This window comes from Elephas maximus, chromosome 6 (assembly GCF_024166365.1).
Source record: "Elephas maximus indicus isolate mEleMax1 chromosome 6, mEleMax1 primary haplotype, whole genome shotgun sequence".
NCBI lineage: Eukaryota > Metazoa > Chordata > Mammalia > Proboscidea > Elephantidae > Elephas > Elephas maximus.
This window is the reverse complement of record NC_064824.1, coordinates 99,105,753-99,125,080: the sequence shown is the minus strand read 5'-3', so window position 1 is coordinate 99,125,080 and position 19,328 is coordinate 99,105,753. Positions and strand designations below refer to the sequence as shown.

Here is a 19,328-nt window from a genome sequence, read left to right as displayed (position 1 = left end):
CTCAACATCCATGCTAAGTGGGTCACCTGTTCTTCTGGGGACCCCAGGCAGAATAAGATTTTACAAATGTCTTTGCAACTAAGTCCCTTCCCAACTTGCACTGCCCTTGGCTCCAGATGGCCTTTGAACTGCCCAATGACACCTTTCGGTAACCTGAGGGGATTCGCAAAAAGTACAGACCAGAGGTGAGTCAGGTCACCTAAAGGCTCCCGGTTGGCTTTTCAGCTTCCTATGTGAAAGCAAATTTTTAATCCTAGACACCATGTTTTGACTACAAGACCCCTCTTCCCTGATGCTCTCTCTCACACTTTCATCAACAGCCCCTCACCCTCTGAACCACTAACTTTCTTTTAATTCTATCCATGTAGCGAATTGAAGTATTGAATGAAGCACACACTTAATAGAATTTGGAAGAGAGAGGAAGGAAAGAGAAAGGGTAATATGAATCCTTTTAATGGGATAATTGCACAAACTAAATCAACATTTCCAGAGTGAACTTTCCAAGGGAGCACAGGTCATTTGGCTTTTGGATCAAACAGGCCCATAGATAAGAACTGGCTTATCTACTTTTACCTGATGAAATTTAAACATCAATTAAGCACAAACTGCCATTAGCCACTAAAAATCCTGCTGTAATTTGTTTGGCATGAGGGGGGAGGCGGGGACAGAAGGAGAAGACTCAAAACACCAGTTTCCTCATTTAACTAACGCCCTTACCGGGGCCAGCTTATACATATTACATTGATATCGAGTTGATTTCAACTCATAGCAGCCCTATAGGACAGAGCAGAACTACCCCAGAGGGTTTCTAGGGAGTGGCTGGTGGATTAGAACTGCTGGCCTTTTGATTAGCAGCCAAGTTCTTAATCACTGGGCCACCAGGGCTCCATGGCCAACAAAACCCTAGTACTCTGGCTGTTCACCATGTCTCCAGCCTGTCCAGCCTCACCAACCCCCTCACTGTCCCCTGAGCACAACGAAATCCCCCTGCCTCAGGACCTTCATACCTGCCATTCCCTCTGCCTCACTTCACCCCATTCACTACTTAAATGTCACTCTCACAGAGAGGCCTTGCAAAAACCTCCATCCCATCTAAAGCAGCAGCCCCTGTCACTCTGTCCACTCACTCTGCTTTATTTTTTAGCCTAGCACTTATCACTGCCTGACATTATACATTTAATTTATATGCTTGTTATCTATTTTGTGTTGTGTGTCCCTGATGCCTGGAAAACTGCCTGGCATAGAGCAGGCCCTCCATAAAAAAACAGACTGAATGTTCATAATCACTATGGAATAAGTGGTAGTATCCCCTGAGAGGTTAGGTTGTCTCAGTATGAGTGAGAACTGGAATTGAATCTTTGCTTGTCTAAATAAAAAAGCCAGTGTTGTGTTTACTCTGCCATTCTGTTCTGCAGAAGAACAAAAAATGAGGTAGCATAAACTATTTCATTCCCTTATTTTATTTCACTCCCATAGCAGCTCTGTGAGGGGATCCTGTTGTTGTTGTTGGGTGCCGATGAGTTGATTCCAACTCATAGCAATACCACGTGACAGAGTAGAAAGGCTCCATATGGTTTTATTAGCTGAAACAGATCACCAGGTCTTTCTCCTGCAGAGCTGCCTCATGGGTTCAAACCACCAACCTTCCTGTTAGCAGGCCAGTGCCTATCTGTTGTGCCACCAGAACTCATTAAGGGATCCTAATAGCTCCCATTACATATGCAGAACCCAGCAGCAGGAGCAGACAAAGGTTTTGTGGGACCTAGAATGTGTACAATTTGGGGGTATTCTTTGAGAAAAATAAAAAACCACAAATAGAAAATCAGGTACGGGATCTTAGAAGAGGCACTTATTAAGCAAGCTGCCCTGAACTTTAAGCTTCATTAGTCTCCCGGTGGGTCAGCTAAGCAGGCAAAGTGCTGTGGCTGCCCCTTACCCAGAAGCAGTAGTCACAGGTGGCTCCAAAGGCACTGGCCACAGCACTATGCGAAGTCAAGTATTATGGCCCTCGAATGGATTTTTAGCTTTTGTGTGTGTGCGTGTTTTAGGTGAAAGTTTACAGAGCAAGTTAGTTTCTCATTCAACAATTTATACACAAATTGTTTTGTGACATTGGTTGCAGTCCCATGATATTGATATGTCAACGCTCTCGCCTTCTCTACCCAGGGTTCCCCGTTTCCATTCGGCAGTTTTCCTGTCCCTTCCTGCCTTCTCATCTTTGTTTTTGGGCAGGTGTTGCCCATTTGATCTCATTTACATGACTGAGCTAAGAAGCATGTCCACCACATATGTTATTGTTTGTTTTATACCAAAAAAAAAAAAAAAAAAAAACCAAACCTACTGCTGTCAAGTCAATTCAGACTCATAGAGACCCTATAGGACAGAGTAGAACTGCCCCATAGAATTTCTAAGGAGCACCTGGTGGATTCAAACTGCCAACCTTTTGGTTAGCTGCTGTAGCACTTAACCACTATGCCATCAGGGTTTCCACCTATGTAATTTTTGGCTGAAGGGTGAACTTCGGGAGTGACTTCAGTTCTGAGTTAAAGGAGTGTCCGGGAGCCATAGTGTCAGGGTTCCTCTAGTCTCTGTCAGACCAGTAAGTCTTTTTTTTTCTCGTGAATTTGAATTTTGTTCTACATTTTTCTACTGCTCTGTCTGGATCCTCTATTGGGACCCCTGTCAGAGCAGTTGGTGGTGGTAGCCAGGCACCATCTAGTTGTTCTGGGCTCAGGTTGGGGGAGCCTGGGGTATTTGTGGTCCATTAGATCTTTGGACTAATATTTCACTTGTGTCTTTGGTTTTCTTCATTCTCCTTTGCTCAAGACCGGATGGGACCAGAGATATACCTTAGATGGTTGTTTGATCCCAGATGCTACTCATCAAAGTCAGATGTAGAACATTTTCTTAATGAACTATGTTATACCAATTGACCTAGATGTCCCCCGAGACCATGGTCCCCAATCCACAGCCCAGTAACTCGGCCCCTCAGGGTGTTTGGATGTGTCTATGAAATTTCTATGACTTTGCCTTGGTCACGTTGTGCTGACTTTCCCTATGTGTACTGTCTTTCCCTTCACCAAAGTTAACACTTATCTACTATCTAGTTATGACTTCCCCTCCTACCCTGTCTTCCCTCGTAACCCTCAGATTTCTTTTTCTGTGTGTAAACCTTTTCTTGAACTTTTATAATAGTGGTCTCATGCAGTATTTGTCCTTTTGTGATTGACTTGTTTCACTCAACAAAATGCCCTCCAGATTCATCCATGTTGAGAGATGTGTGGATTTCTCCTGGTTCTTTACCATCACATAGTATTCCATTGTGTGTATGTACCATAGTTAATTTATCCATTCATCTGTTGATGGGCACTTGGGTTGCTTCCATCATTCTGCTATTGTGATAATGCTGCAATGAACATGGGTGTGCATATGTCTATTCATGTGACGGCTCTTCTTTCTCTAGGATATATTCCTACAAGTGATACTGCTGGATCATATGGTATTTCTATTTCTAGCTTTTTAAGGAAGCGCCATATCGTTTTCCATAGGGGTTGTACCATTTTGCATTCCCACCAGCAGTGCATAAGAGTTCCAATCTCCCTGCAACCTCTCCAACATTTGTTATGTTCTGTTTTTTTGATTAGTGCCAGTAATATCCGGATGAGATGGTCTCTTGTTGTAGTTTTGATTTGCACATCTCTACAGGGTGGCTATGAGTCAGAATTGACTCGACGGTAGTGGGTTTGGTTTTTTTTTTTTTTTTAATTGGGAAATGATCACGAGCATTTCCTCATGTGTCTGTTAGCCACCTGAATGTCTTCTTTTGTGAAGTATCTGTTCAGACTCTTCACCCATTTTTTTAACTGGATTACTTGTCTTTTTTATTTTTACAGTGTCATAGCATTTTTAAAGATTTCAGAAATTAGATCCACATCAGATATGTCATAGCTAATTTTTTTTTCCAGTTTGTAGGTTCTCTTTTTACTCTTTTGGTGAAGTCTTTTGATGAGCATAAATGTTTAATTTTTATGAGATCCCAGTTAATCTAGTTTATCTTCTGGTGTATGTGCATTGTTAGTTATGGTTTGCATCTTATTTATGCCTATATTAGGGCCCTAGCATTGTCCTTATTTTTTCTTCCATGATCTTTATAGTTTTTGGTTTTATATTCAGGTCTTTGATCCATTTTGAATTAGTTTTTGTGTCTGTTGTGAGGTATGGGTCCTGTTTCATTTTTTTACAGATGGACATCCAGTTTTGCCAGCACCATTTGTTAAACAGACTGTCTTTCCCCCATTCAATGAACTTTGGGCCTCTATCAAAGATCAGCTGACCCTAGGTGGATGGATTTATGTCTGGGTTCTCAATTTTGTTTCATTGGTCTATATGTCTGTCATTGCACCAGTACCAGGCTGTTTTGACTACTGTGGCTGTACAGCAGGTTCTGAAATCAGGTAGTGTGAAGTCTCCTACTTTGTTCTTCCTCTTCAATAATGCTTTACTTACCTATAGCCTCTTTCCTTTCCATATAAAGTTAATGATTAGTTTTTCCATCTCTTTAAAGAATGCTGTTGGTATTTGGATCCGGATTGCATTCTTTGTGTAGGACTGACATTTTTACAATGTTGAGTCTTCTTATCCATGAGCATGGTATGTTTTTCCATTTATGTAGGTTTCTTTTGGTTTCTTGCAGTAGTGTTTTGTAGTTTGCTTGGTATATAGGTCTTTTACATCCCTGGTTAGATTTATTCCAAAGTATTTTATTACATGCTATCATAAATGGCATTGTTTTACTGATTTCCTTTTTGTAGTTTTCTTTGTTAGTTTATAGGAATCCAACTGATTTTTGTATGTTTATCTTGTATCCTGCCATTCTGCTGAATCTTTCTGTTAGTTCCCGTATTTTCTTGTGAAATCTTTAGGATTCTCTACTGTATAGAATCATATCCTTTCCAATTAGGATGCCCTTTATTTCTTTTGCTTGTCTTGTTGCTCTAGCTATGACTTCCAGCACAATGTTAAATAGGAGTAGTGGTAAAGGGCATCCTTGTCTTGTTCCCATTCTCAGGGGGAATGCTTTTAGACTCTCTCCATTAAGAATGATGTAGGCTGTTCGTTTTGTATAGACACCTTTTATTATGTTGATGAATTTTCCTTCTACTTCAATTTTATTGAGAGTTTTTACCAGGAATGGGTGTTGAACTTTATCAAATGCTTTTTCTGCATTGATTGAAATGATCAAATGATTCTTTTCTTTTGTTCTATTTACGTGGTGGATTATGTTGACTGATCTTCTAATGCATACCTGGTATGAATCCCATTTGGTTGTAGTTTTTTTTTTTTTTGTATGATGCTGAATTCTATTGGCTAGAATTTTATTGAATATTTTTGCATCTATATTCAGGAGAGATATTGGTCTGTAATTTTCTTTTTATGTTGGCTTTGCCTAGCTTTGGTATCAGGGTTATGCTGGCTTCACAGAATGAATCTGAGAGTATCCCCTCCTTTTCCACCCTCTTAAATAGTTTGAGTAGTGCTAGTGTGAGCTCTTCTCCGAACGTTAGAATTCTTCAGTGAAGCTATCAGGGCCAGGGCTTTTGTTGTTGTTGTTGGCATTTTTTTTTTTTTACCTTTCCAATCTCTTCTCTTGTTATGGGTCTGTTCAGATTTTGTACCTCAATTTTTGTTTAGGTAGGTAGTGTGTTTCTAGAAATTTGTCCATTTCCTCTAGGTTTTCAAATTTGTTGGGGTATATTTTTTCATAGTACTCTGTTATGATCCTTTTTATTTCAGTTGGGTCTGTTGTAATGTCCCCCATCTCATTTCTTATTTGAGTTATTTGCTTCCTCTCTCTTTTGTCAGTTTGGACAATGGTTTGTTGATTTTCTTGGTCTTTTCAAGAACCAACTTTTGGTCTTGTTGATTCTTTCTATTGTTTTTCTGCTCTCAATTTCATTTATTCTGCTCTGATCTTTACTATTTCCTCCCTTTTGGTGACCGTGGGCTTCTTTTGCTGTTCTCTTTCTATTTGTTCAAGTTGTAGGGCTAATATTTTGATTTTGGCCCTTTCTTCTTTTTTGATGTGTGCATTTATTGCTATAAATTGACTTTTGAACACTGCTCTTGCTGTGTCCTAAAGGTTTTGGTATGATGTGTTTTCATTCTAATTTGATTGTAGGAATTTTTTTTTATTCCGTCTTTGATTTCTTCTATTACCCAGTGGTTTTTAAGCAAGGTGTTATTCAGTTTCCAAGTTTTTAATTCTTTTTCCTTGTTCTTCCTGTTATTAATTTCTACTTTCATGGCATTGTGATCAGAGAAGATGCTTTATACTACTTCAATGTTTTGGATTTTACTGAGGGTTGTTTTGTGGCCTAAATTGTGGACTATTCTGGAGAATGTTCCATGTGCATTGGAAAAGAATGTATACTTTGCTGTTGTTGGGTGGGGTGTTCTATATATGTGTATGAGGTCAGGTTGATTGACTGTGGTCTTTAGATCTTCTGTATCTTTGCTGAGTTTCTTTCTAGATGTTCTGTCCTTTACCAAGAGTCGTGTGTTAAAGTCTCTTACAATTATTGTGGAACTGTCTATTTCTGTTTTCAGTGCTTAGAAGTTGTTTTATGTATTTTGGAGCCCTGTCATTGGGTGCATAGATATTTATTAAGGTTATGTCTTCATGGTGGATTGTCCCTTTAATTATTGTATAATGTCCTTCCTCATCTTTTACGGTGGATTTTGCCTTAAAGTCTATTTTATCTGAGATTAGTATTGTCACTTCTGCTCTTTTTTGGTTGCTGTTTGCTTATTTTTTTTTCATTTTTTGACTTTTAATGTATTTGTGTATTTGTGTCTCCGGTGTGTCTCTTATAGACAGCATATTGATGGGTTGTGTTTTTTTATCCATTCTGTCACTGCCTCTTTACAGGTATATTTAAGCTGTTTACATTCTGTGTGATTATCAATAGCTGTGAGTTTATTGCTATTGTTTGGTTGTGCTTTTTTTGTGTGTGTGTGGTGCTGATGTGTTCTTTGTTCCTCCTACTTTTCTATGCTGAGTTCCTTTTGTTTGTGGAATTTCTTTTTATTTCTTTCATTATTATAGATTTTATGTTTATTGAGTCTTTACGTTTTTCTACTTTCTTATTTTGATGAGCAGGTTTGTTAATTATCTTTCTGGTTACACTGACATTTACACTTATCTTCCTAAATTTAAACCAGTCACTTATTACTTGATATAGCCTTGATTTCCTCTCCATTTGAAAGTTCTACATCTATACCGTTTATTCCCCCCCTTTTATTGTTTTGACACTGTCATCGTTTACAGATTGATTTCTCTGGTTCCGTTTTAAATCTTTTAGTTTTGTTTTATTATTGAGAGTTCTTTACATGGTTGGTATCTGGCCGATGCTGTCCTTTGTCCTAACCTCAGGCTGTGTCTGATGTTCTTGGTTCTGTAACTGAAGGACTCCCTTTAATATTTCTTGTAAAATTGATTTGGTTTTTACAAATCCCCTTAATTTCTGTTTACCTGGAAATATTCTAATTTCTCCATTGTGTTTGAAAGAGAGTTTTACAGGATGTATTATTCTTGTTTGGTAGGTTTTTTCTTCAAGGTTTTATATGTTGTCCCATTGCCTTCTTGCCTACATAGTATCTGCTGAGTAATCAGAGCTTAGCCTTATTGTTTTCTCTTTGTTACTTCTCTTTTTTCTCAAGCTGCTCTCAGGATTCTTTTTTGTATGTGGTTTTGGCAAGCGTGATTATGATATGTCTTGATGACTTTGTGTGTGGGGGGGAGATCTATCATATATGGGGTTTGTTGAGCTCCTTGCATGGTCAGCTTTTTGTCTTTCACGGTATTAGGGAAGTTTTCTGGCAGCAGATCTTCAAGAATTTTCTGTGTTTTCCACTTTAGTCCCCTGTTCTTGAACTCTGATCACACAAAAATTTTTGCTCTTGATTGTGTTTCACAGAATAATTAGGTTTCCTTTATTCTTTTCTCTGATTTTTCCTCAAATAAAGTGGTGTTCATGGATTTGTCTTCAGTCTCAGTGATTCTGTCCTCCATTGTTTCAAATTTGCTCCTAAAATCTTCTACTGAGTCATCCATTTCTGAAATTTTGTTGTTTATCTTTTGGATTTCTAGTTGCTATTTTTGTACGATTTCCAAATGTTTATTTACCTTGATGTTTTGTTCTTGTATTATTTTCCTGAATTCTTTTATTGATTTGTCTGTGTTTTCCTTGACTTTGTGTGTTTTCCATGATTTTGTCTATTTTTTTCCTTGGCTTTGTCTGTGTTTTCCTTGATCTCTTTCCTAATCTTTTGGAAAGCCCTAAATATTAATCTTTTGAATTCCACATCAGGTAGTTCCACTGCCTTTTCTTCTACCAGAAGGTCAAATGATTCTATATTTTGGTCACTTGTTGAAGCCATTTTGTCCTGCTTTTTTATATATTTTGATATTGTCTGCTGTCTCAAAACATTCAGGTATTATTTTCTTTATTGATTGATTGTATGTTTATTTTGTCCTGCTTATTTGTTTTGTTTTGGTATGCCTGGGCAGGCAGGCTGGATGTGCTTTGTTGCTTGCTCATCTGTGGGTATGATAGTTCTTACTACCTTGTCCAGCTATGGCTGCTAACCAAAGGGTTGGCAGTTCGAATCCACCAAGCATTCATTAGAAACCCTACGGGGCAGTTCTACGTTGTCCTATGGGGTCACTATGAGTTGGAATCAACTCGATTGCAACGAGTTTGGTTTGGTTTTGTCCAGATGGGCAGGGCAGGTTGCTCAGCTGTGATACGGTGGGGCAGGGCCAGCAGGTAGGGAGGGCAGGGGCCAGGACACTCAGCTGCAAGGCATCTGTACAGGGCCAGCAGGAAGGGAGGGACTTGGGGCTGGGTCGTTCAGCTGTGGTGCAATGGGACCGGCCTACAGGGGGAGGGGCATGGGGCCCGGTTGCTCAGCTGTGGTGCAGAGGGTTGCAGTGGGTGGGGGGGTCACAGGCAGTGATGCTCAGCTTCAGGGCAGCAGAGCAGGGCTGGAAGTGGGAGGAGAGGTGTGGGGCTGGGTCCCTCAGTTGTGAGGCAATGGGGCAGGAGGGGTACATGACCAGGTTGCTCAGCAGCAGTGTAGCAGGGTGGAGTCAGCAAGGAAGTAGGGGGTGCGGGGCTGGGTTGTTCAGCTGCAGTGCAGCGGGGTGAAGCCAGCAGAAAGGGAGAGGGTGTGGGGTCAGGTTGCTGGACTGCAGAGCAGCAGGCTGGACCCTGCAGGGAGGGAGTGGCACCTGTTGGGGTGTTCAGCTGTGGGGCAGCAGGCCAGAGCCAGCGAGGAGGGAGGTGCAAGAGCGCAGGGTTGGGTTGCCCGTCTGTAATGCAGTAGGGCAGAGTTGGCAGGGATGGAGGGCCACAGGCAGTGGGATGCAGTGGGATGGAGCCAGCGGGGAGGGAGGGGCACAGGCCAGGGTGCTCAGCTGTGATGCGGTGGGGCAGAGCCAGTGGGGAAGGAAGGGGGTGGGCATGGGATCAGGTCGTCTGGCTGCAGCACAGTGGTGCAAAACCGGTGGGGAGGGATGGGGTGTGGGGTTGGGTCACTGGTCTGTGGTGCAGTGGGGCGGACTTGGTGGGGAGGGTATAGGTCGGGACACTCAGCTGTGGGGCAGTGAGGCAGAGCTGGCAGAGAGGGATGGGGTGGAGGGTCAGGTCACCCAGCCATACTGCAGCAGGGCAGAGTCAGCAGGTGGGGGGGCAAGGGCCAGGTGCTTATCTGTGGGCCAGCGAGGCAAAACTGGCAAGGAGGGAGGGGAGCAAGTGTGGGGCTGGGTCATCCGGCTGCAGCACAGCAGCGGGGAGCTGGTAAAGCGTGAGGAGCAGCGGCTGGGGTGCTCAGCTATGGGGCAGCAGGGCAGAGCTAGTGAGGAGGGAGGGGGTACGGGCACGGGGTGGGTCATCTGGCTGCAGTGGCTCAGAACCAGCGTGGAGGGATGGGGTACAGGCTGGTCACCCTGCTGTGGGGCAGTGGGGCAGAGCTGGCAGAGGGGGCAGGGCATGGATTGAGACTCTCAGCTGTGGAGTTTGTACTGTGGCCCCTGGCAGTGGGGGCTGATGGGGTGCGGCAGTTCTTGCCACTACTCACCAGAAGGGTAGGGGTTGTAGGAGTGTGCTCCTCTGGTTACCCTGTGAGAAGTCTAGGCAGTTCCTTGAGCTGCAACCAGTAAATGGGACCAAACTTCTCTCTGGGTGTGTCTGTGCCATTCCTCTACTGGGAGTTTCCTGAAGATTCCTTTCTGTGCTCTTTGTGTGGAGTTTTTGGCTTTATCTCAAGATGGCTGCACTGTGCTGGGCCAGTAGGCAGGGAATCTCCACTCCATATCTCTACTCGTTTGCTGTTTTCAATCAGTTTTTTCTTCTCAGTGGCTTCCAATCTAATACTTTATCCTTTCATTTAAAGCTCAGGGTTCCAGGATTGATGTCTGTATCTGTTCTACTGGGTTCATAAGGTCTTTGCTGCACATAGATGGCTTGGTGCATCTGACTAGCCCACCATCTTGGCTCCACCTCTTGGTTTTTAGCTCTTAAGGAAGCCCCTTAGGCTTTCTGCCTTGGTTCCTCCCTTGCAAAGTGGTGCCAATATGCTGGGACATTAAGAGTGAGCAGGATTGAGGATCAGTCTATGGGGCATTTAAAGGACTCCTGAGGGCTTTGCTACTCCCAGGAGTCTGACACAGCCTGGAACTGACACACTCCCATAGGTCTTGCACACCCAACCGAGGTTCAGAGAGGACAGAAGGCCGTGCACAGCAGCGCACCAATCAGGGACCTCACAGTCCCCAGAGCCTGGCTTTGATTCAGCTCTGCCAGGAACTAGCTGTTACTTTGGAAAGTCACAGTTCTTCATTTGAGACACGATGGGGTGGGGTGAATTAGCTCCTATCTATGGTCCTGTCCCAACTTTAAAACAGCTTTTCTGCTCACCAAGTATACCCTGAGAGTTGAGACTCAGTCACCTTTAGGTTGCCCTCAGTCTATTTAAAGAAGAAATTCCTCTTATCAGCTGGGGTTTGAAGGAGGGAAGTTTGGGAGTGCTGGCCATGATGGTAAACAGTTATTTTTTTCTTCTTGGGGGAGTAGGGGTAAGGGCAGAGTTCCAGGGTGGCATAAACAGGTACGTGCTAGACTATTAAAGGTTGGTGGTTCAAACCCACCTAGAGACACCCGGGAAGGCATGCCTGCTGATCCGATTCCAAAAGATCACAGCCTTGAAAACCCCATGGAGCAGTTTTACTCTGCACACATGGGGTCACCACGGGTCGGAACGGACCCCACAGCAACTAACAACAACGCGGGTAGGGGATGGGTTTGTTAAGACCTATGAATCTTGAAAAGAGAGGAAAAAGAAACATCAGACAGGTAGGGGCCCAAGGATCCAGGTGCAGTCTCTGAAAACACATTCTCTGCCCGGGTGCAAACCTGATTCCAAACTAGAAAACCCGGGCGCGTGCCTCACTGCTCTACGCAGGGGGCGACCCTGCCTTTCCAGCGCCTACCGTCGCACACGCAGGGGGGCGACCCTGCCTTTCCAGCGCCTACCGTCGCACACGCAGGCGGCGCTCAGCCGCCGGCAGCCCCCGCTCACCTTGCGGCCGTTTACGTAGAAGAGCAGCTCCGTCGCTGCGTCCTGGGTCCCGGCCATTTCCGAACCGAGGGCGCGCAGGCGCGCTGCGGGGGTCCGAGGCCTGGAGGAAGGCGGCGGCAGGCGGAGAGTTCCCGGCAGCTGGGAGCCCGCAGGCGAATGAGACGGAGCGCGCTGGAGCCGACAGTGCAAGCAAAGCGGATGAGGCAAGACCTGATTCGGGTCCGGAGGTCAGTGAACTCGTCTCCAGGAAAACTGTTGGCCCGGATATTGGCAGCTGGGCGGACGTCACTAGAACGCAGTCTCTGGACTGAAATCAGCTGGCAAGGACCTCTTCATCGGCTCGCCTGGAGCGCTTAGCAACTGTGCTACCCCCTCTAGCCTTTTAGTCATACGCTGTATGGTCCTGTAGGCTTATACATTTTAAATGCCTTTCCAACTCCCACAATGCACGCTGCAGACCTGTACTCTTAATGAGAAGCCCTGATGGCGCAGTGGTTAAGTACTTGGCTGCTAACGGAAACCGAGAGGTCAGAGATTTAAATTCACATCGGCTCAGTGGCAGAAAGGTGTGGGAGTCGTCTTCCCTAAAGATTACAGCCTTGCAAACCTTATTTATTCCAACTTTTCAGTAAAAGAGCATAAGGACAACGAATGGCTTTCCAGCTTTTTCTTGTTATCGGGTACCTCCAAGTGGATTCCAACTCATGGTGAATCCATGGGACGGGGTAGGACAGCCCCATAGAGTTTTCTTGGCTCTAATCTTTATGGAACAGATCGCCAAGTCTTTCTCCTGTGAAGCCACTAGGTGGGTTTGAACCTCCAACCTTTTGGTTGGCAGCCAAGCTCTTAACCTTTGCACCGTCAGGGCTCCTTAACTTTATGTTGCAACTATAGAAATAAGTATCATTTATTTTTAAAATCGAGAGCTACTTTGATATTGAAAAACTTATCTAAAACATCATACCACTATTCACAGTTTATCTAGTAAGGAACAACAAAGTTTATCTGATAATTAACAGAAACGTAGAACATCTTGGAAAACTTTTTTAAAAAAAATAAAACTTGGAAAATACTGAAAAACATAGAAATAATTACCTGTAAGCTCACAATTTAGAATTTACCACTGCTAATTTTTTTTTATTTAATTTTTTGAGTTATCTTTCCATTTTTTAGTCTACACTTTAACACCTCTTAGAAACTCAAGTGAGATCAAAGTAGTTATTTTCAAAACTCTGTTTTACTTAGCAAACCTAGAACATTCTGCCATATCATTTCATTTATGTAAATATAGGAATTTTATTGTAAAAAAATCCCCCAAATTTGTAAATAAATTGGAGTACAACTAGCATTTCCATGTTGCTGGGTGAAAATCCCAGGTTTTGCTTGGTGTGACTTGCCGAGGTGGGAGATCAGAAAGACTCCTTTATTTCGTTGTACAAGGAGAGGAGCAATCAGGGCTGTTGCCTCCAAGGCTGCATACAGGCAGCTTGGGGAGGTGGGCTTTTCTGGAGAGCAGATAAGAAAATGCAAATTCATCATGAGTATTCAGGATTAACCTTCACACAGAAGCTCAGAGCTTGGGGATGACTGTGCACTTATTCTATTTTTTTAGACAAGGGATAAAAAGGTTGATTTTCCTTTATTAGAATGGTAAGTCTCTACCCAGAAACTCTGGTGGTGTGATGGTTAAGAGCTACGGTTGCTAACCAAACAAAGGTCAGCAGTTGGAAGCCACCAGGCGCTCCTTGGAAACTCTATGGGCAGTTCTACTCTGTCCTATAGAGTCACTATGGGTAGGAATCCTCTCAATGGCAGTGGGTTTGTTTTTTTTTAAGTCTCTACCTAGAGGCAGGTTGAGCCATCTATGGCCCATTCTGTGGTTTTCTTGTCAAGGACAATTTCAGAAGAAAGTACAGCTTATTCTGCTCGGTGTAGGAGGATAAGTCAGAGCAGTTGTCTCTTAGAAGGGTTGGACTCTGAGGCTGCCTGCCTCATCCATACCCTTCGCTGAGTTATAACAACCATCAACATTTTGCAATACTTCCTTAGTTTTTTGGAGTATTTAAAGCCAATCAGAGACATATTTTACCCCATATACTTCAGTATATATTAATTTTTTTCTTAGCCACAATGCCATTATTACACCTAAAAAAAGTATTTTCCTAATATTCTCAAATTTCCTTTTGTCTTTTTTTTTTTTTAGTATTTATTGTGTTCTCGGTGAAGGTTTACATAACGGTTTATGTTTCCAGTCAACAATTTCTGTACAAATTGTTCAGTGATACTGGATATGTTCTTCACAATGCATGAACATTCTTAGTATTTCCGTTCTGGTTGTTCAGTTTCCATGAATCTAGCTTCCCTTCTCCCTTGCATTCTCACCCTTTGTCTTAAAGTAATCATTGACCATTAGGTTTCTTTTCAGACTTCTAAAAATGTCTGTTTATACTTCATTTTGTATTAAACAAGGGTCATTCAATGTACTTGATTGCTGTCTCTTCAGTTTCTTTCTTGTCTTTGTTGTTGTTGTTAGGTGCCGTTGAGTCGGTTCCGACTCATAGCGACCCTATGCACCACAGAACGAAACACTGCCCAGTCCTGTGCCATCCTTAAAATAGTTATGCTTGAGCCCATTGTTGCAGCCACTGTGTCAGTCCACCTCGTTGAGGGTCTTCCTCTTTTCTGCTGACGCTGTACTCTGCCAAGCATGATGTCCTTCTCCAGAGACGGATCCCTCCTGACAACATGTCCAGAGTATGTAAGACACAGTCTCGCCAACCTTACTTCTAAGGAGCATTCTGGTTGTACTTCTTCCAAGATAGAGTCGTTCGTTCTTTTGGCAGTCAATGGTATATTCAATATTCTTCGCCAACACCACAATTCAAAGGCATCAATTCTTCTTCGGTCTTCCTTATTCATTGTCCAGCTTCCACGTGCTTATGATGCAATTGAAAATACCATGGCTTGGGTCAGGTGCACCTTAGTCTTCAGGGTGACATCTTTGCTCTTCAATGCTTTGAAGAGGTCCTTTCCAGCAGATTTACCCAGTGCAATGGGTTTTTTCATTTCTTGATGGCTGCTTCCATGGCTGTTGATCGTGGATCCAAATAAAATGAAATCTTTGACAACTTCAATTTTTCTCCGTTTATCATGATGTTGCTCATTAGTCCAGTTGTGAGGATTTTTGTTTTCTTTATGTCGAGGTGCAATCCATACTGAAGGCTGTGGTCTTTGATCTTCATTAGTAAGTGCTTCAAGCCCTCTTCACTTTCAGCAAGCAAAGTTGTGTCATCTGCATAACGCAGGTTGTTAATGAGTCTTCCTCCAATCCTGATGCCCCGTTCTTCTGCATATAGTCCAGCTTCTCAGATTATTTGCTCAGCATACAGACTGAATAGGTATGCTGAAAGAATACAACCCTGACGCACATCTTTCCTGACTTTAAACCAATCAGTATCCCCTTGTTCTATCTGAACAACTGCCTCTTGATCTATGTAAAGGTTCCTCATGAGCACAATTAAGTGTTCCGGAATTCCCATTCTTTGCAATATTATCCATAGTTTGTTATGATCCACACAATCGAATGCCTTTGCATAGTCAATAAAACACAGGTAAACATCCTTCTGGTATTCTCTGCTTTCAGCCAGGATCCATCTGACATCAGCAATGATATCCCTGGTTCCATGTCTTCTTCTGAAACCGGCCTGAATTTCTGGCAGTTCCCTGTTGATACACTGCTGCAGCCATTTTTGAATGACCTTCAGCAAAATTTTGCTTGAGTGTGATATTAATGATATAATTTCCACATTTGGTTGGATCACCTTTCTTGGGAATAGGCATAAATATGGATCTCTTCTAGTCAGTTGGCCAGGAAGCTGTCTTCCATATTTCTTGGCATAGATGAGTGAGCATCTCCAGCGCTGCATCCGTTTGTTGAAACATCTCAATTCCTGGAGCCGTGTTTTTTGCTAATGCCTTCAGAGCAACTTGGACTTCTTCCTTCAGTACCATCAGTTCCTGATCATATGCTATCTCTTGAAATGGTTGAACATCGACTAATTCTTTTTGGTATAATGACTCTGTGTATTCCATCCATCTTCTTTTGATGTTTCCTACATCGTCTAATATTTTCCCCATAAAATCCTTCATTATCGCATCTCGAGGCTTGAATTTTTTCTTCAGTTCTTTCAGCTTGAGAAACACTGAGCATGTTCTTCCCTTTTGGTTTTCCAATTCCAGCTCTTTGCACGTGTCATTATAATACTTTACTTTGTCTTCTCGAGATGCCCTTTGAAATCTTCTGTTCAGTTCTTTTACTTCATCAATTCTTCCTTTTGCTTTAGTTGCTCGACGTTTGAGAGCAAGTTTCAGAGTCTCCTCCGACATCCATCTTGGTCTTTTCTTTCTTTCCTGTCTTTTCAATGACCTCTTGCTTTATGTATGATGTCCTTGATGTCATTTCACAACTTGTCTGCTCTTTGGTCACCAGTGTTCAATGAGTCAAATCTGTTCTTCAGATGGTCTCTAAATTCAGGTGGGATGTACTCAAGATTGTATTTTGGCTCTCGTGGACTTGCTCTTATTTTCTTCAGTTTCAGCTTGAACTTGCATATGAGCAATTGATGGTCTGTTCTACAGTCGGCCCCCAGCCTTGTTCTGACTGATGATATTGAGCTTTTCCATCGTCTCTTACCACAGATGTAGTCAATTTGATTTCTGTGTGTTCCATCTGGCGAGGTCCATGTGTATAGTCGCCGTTTATGTTGGTGAAAGAAGGTATTTGCAATGAAGAAGTCATTGGTCTTGCAAAATTCTGTCATTCAATCTCTGGTATTGTTTCTGTCATCAAGGCCATATTTTCCAAGTACTGATCCTTCTTCTTGGTTTCCAACTTTCGCATTAAAATCACCAGTAATTATCAATGTATCTTGATTGCATGTTTGACCAATTTCAGACTGTGGCAGCTGATAAAAATCTTCTATTTCTTCATCTTTGGCCCTAGTGGTTGGTGAGTATATTTGAGTAATAGTCATATTAACTGGTCTTCTTTGTAGGCTTATGGATATTATCCTATCACTGACAGCACTGTACTTCAGGATAGATCTTGAAATGTTCTTTTTGATGATGAGTGCAACACCATGCCTCTTCAAGTTGTCATTCCCAGCATAGTAGACTATGTGATTGTCTGATTCAAAATGGCCAATACCAGTCCATTTCAGTTCACTAATGCCTAGGATATCGATGTTTATGAGTTCCATTTCATTTCAGATGATTTCTAATTTTCCTAGATTCATACTTCATACATTCCAGGTTCTAATTATTAATGGATGTTTGCAGCTGTTTCTTCTCATTTTGAGTCATGCCACCTCAGCAAATGAAGGTTCTGAATGCTTTACTGCATCCATGTCATTAAGGTCAATTCTATTTGATGAGGCAGCTCTTCCCCAGTCATCTTTTGAGTGCCTTCCAACCTGGGGGGCTCATCTTCCAGCACTATATCAGACAGTGTTCCGCTGCTACTTCATAGGAAGAAGGACCCGGCAGTCTGCTTCTGAAAAGTATTAGCCAGTGAAAACCTTATGAATAGCAGTTTCTTTTAGGTCTATTTTAATCTAGAACAATTTCCTCAACACTTCCTCTCTTTAATGCAATTGACATATTGAAGAAAAAACTAGGTCGGTTGTGATATAGAATGAGCCACATTTTAAATATAGCTGGTTGCTTCCTCCTGGTGTTAACTCAATTATATTCATGTTTAATTTTGGGGGGGAGGTGGGGGGAGAGTGCAAGAATTCTTCACAGTGGTGTCACAAACTTTATATTGCATCACATCAGGAGTCATACCATGTCTGCTTGTCTCAGTGATGCTAAGATTGATCACTGGGTTATCCCTTCATCATGAATTTCATCATCAAGATCTCATAACATGGGTTTACCCTTCAATGTTGACCATTGCCTGAAGCAGTTATTTTCTTATGGGATTGCAAAAATATATATTTTTCTATTGGTGAAGGGTAAGACAGTACACAATACTGTGGAAGCCAGCACAACTTGTACAAGGCAATGTCATGGAAGCTCCACAGACAAATCCAAACTCCCTGAGGGACTGAATGCGGGACTGAGGGTTATGGGGACCATGGTCTTGGGGAACATCTAGCTCAACTGGCAAATATAGTTTATAAAGAAAATGTTCTAGATTCTACTTTGGTGAGTAGTGTCTGGGGTCTTAAAAGTCTGTGAGGAGGGGGGCCAAGATGGCTGACTAGGTAGATGCTACCTGGGATCCCTCTTGCAACAAAGACTCGGAAAAACAAGTGAATTGATCACATACATGTCAATCTACGAACCCTGAGCAACAAACACAGATTTCAAGAGTTGACCTAAGTGACAGAGACGGAGAACGAACAACTACAGGGAAGCAGAGACTATTTTCGGAGCCTGGAGCCAGAGTCCCAGTTAGGTAACCTTGGCGCCGGGCTTAGGACTGGGCGCAGGAGAGCTGAACACAACATCCTGTGAGGGCGCAAACACGGGGCGCAGCCCTACCCCCCTGAACTGACCCCGGGAGGGGGCCCAGCCGGTCCGCGCGGCGGCACGGGGATGCAGCTGGCAGGAGGAGAAGTGCCTGGGAGGCAGCGACTGGTTTTGGAGCCGGGAGTGCAGCGTCCCAGCCGGGGAACCTTGACGCTGGGCTTTGGACTGGCAGCAGAGGAACTGACCATGGCTTCTGCGGACCTGACCCTCGGGGGCAATCTCTACGCAGCCAGCACACATAGGTGACACGCCCCTCGGGAAGCTCAGATAAAATAGTCATCCCAAGCAAGATAAGTAACTCTGTCTATATTCCGGGGTGCTACTCTCTCCTGTGTTTCTGAACCCTCTCCTCCCCTTCCCAGGCGGCTTCATTAACATTGGAATTTCCTGAGCCTGAGGGAGAACTGCTCCGTGGCTTTTCTTTTCCCTTTTTTTTTTTTGGTCTTTTTCTAACCCATTCTTCCGGCCTGAGAGAAGCAACCACAAAAAACCCAGGGACCAAAAATCCTTCCCTAATTGGACTAAAAACACAGAACCAGCTCTAGCCAAGCATATGTGATCCATATCTCGGGCTTTCTTCCCTACAGGGAACAAAGTGGCTATTATGATGCAAAGGCATTTCTGATAGGGATCTGACTGCATTTTTTTTAGCGGATTTACTGGAAAAACAAGTTTCCCAGGTCTGATATCTCTGAGTATTCAACAGAGCCCTCACTGACCCACAACAGGGAACTGAGGGCTGAAGCTCCCCCCAGACCACCTAGCCTCCTGCCTTAGGGGTCTAAGGAGAGTGACACCTACCAATCTGTAGAGGTACTTGCATTGGGGGCCTAACATACAGCTGCTGAGCCCTCCCACCAAGGTGCTTTAGGAATAGAGACACACCTACCTCACTGACACTTGGGGGAAGCCTGTCAGCATCCTGCCCCCCTCTGGAGTGTGAACCCCAGCTGCTAATAGAATCTGGTGCACACAACTATCACCACTACTTCTCAAGGTGGATAGGTGTTAGGGTGCATCACACACTTGATGACCCAAAATCAGATTCTACTCAAGAATAGTGAATGGACTCAGACATATATATCTGGCAACAGCCCAGACCAGCTGGTAATAGGTCATAAGTAAGTCAAGGGCTACAACAATCAAGACAGCAC

General features: G+C 43.2%; 1 protein-coding gene across 1 annotated transcript in view; it reads right to left on the bottom strand.

The window, feature by feature from the left end:
* Positions 1 to 12,107, bottom strand: part of LOC126077961 (aldehyde oxidase) — a 96,382-nt gene extending 84,275 nt beyond the window's left edge. The window contains exon 1 of the mRNA XM_049887766.1: positions 11,641 to 12,107. Within this exon, the coding sequence (XP_049743723.1) occupies positions 11,641 to 11,697 (57 nt within the window). The 5' untranslated portion in view covers positions 11,698 to 12,107. The remainder of the gene's footprint in view (positions 1 to 11,640) is intronic.
* Positions 12,108 to 19,328: the final 7,221 nt, after the last annotated feature.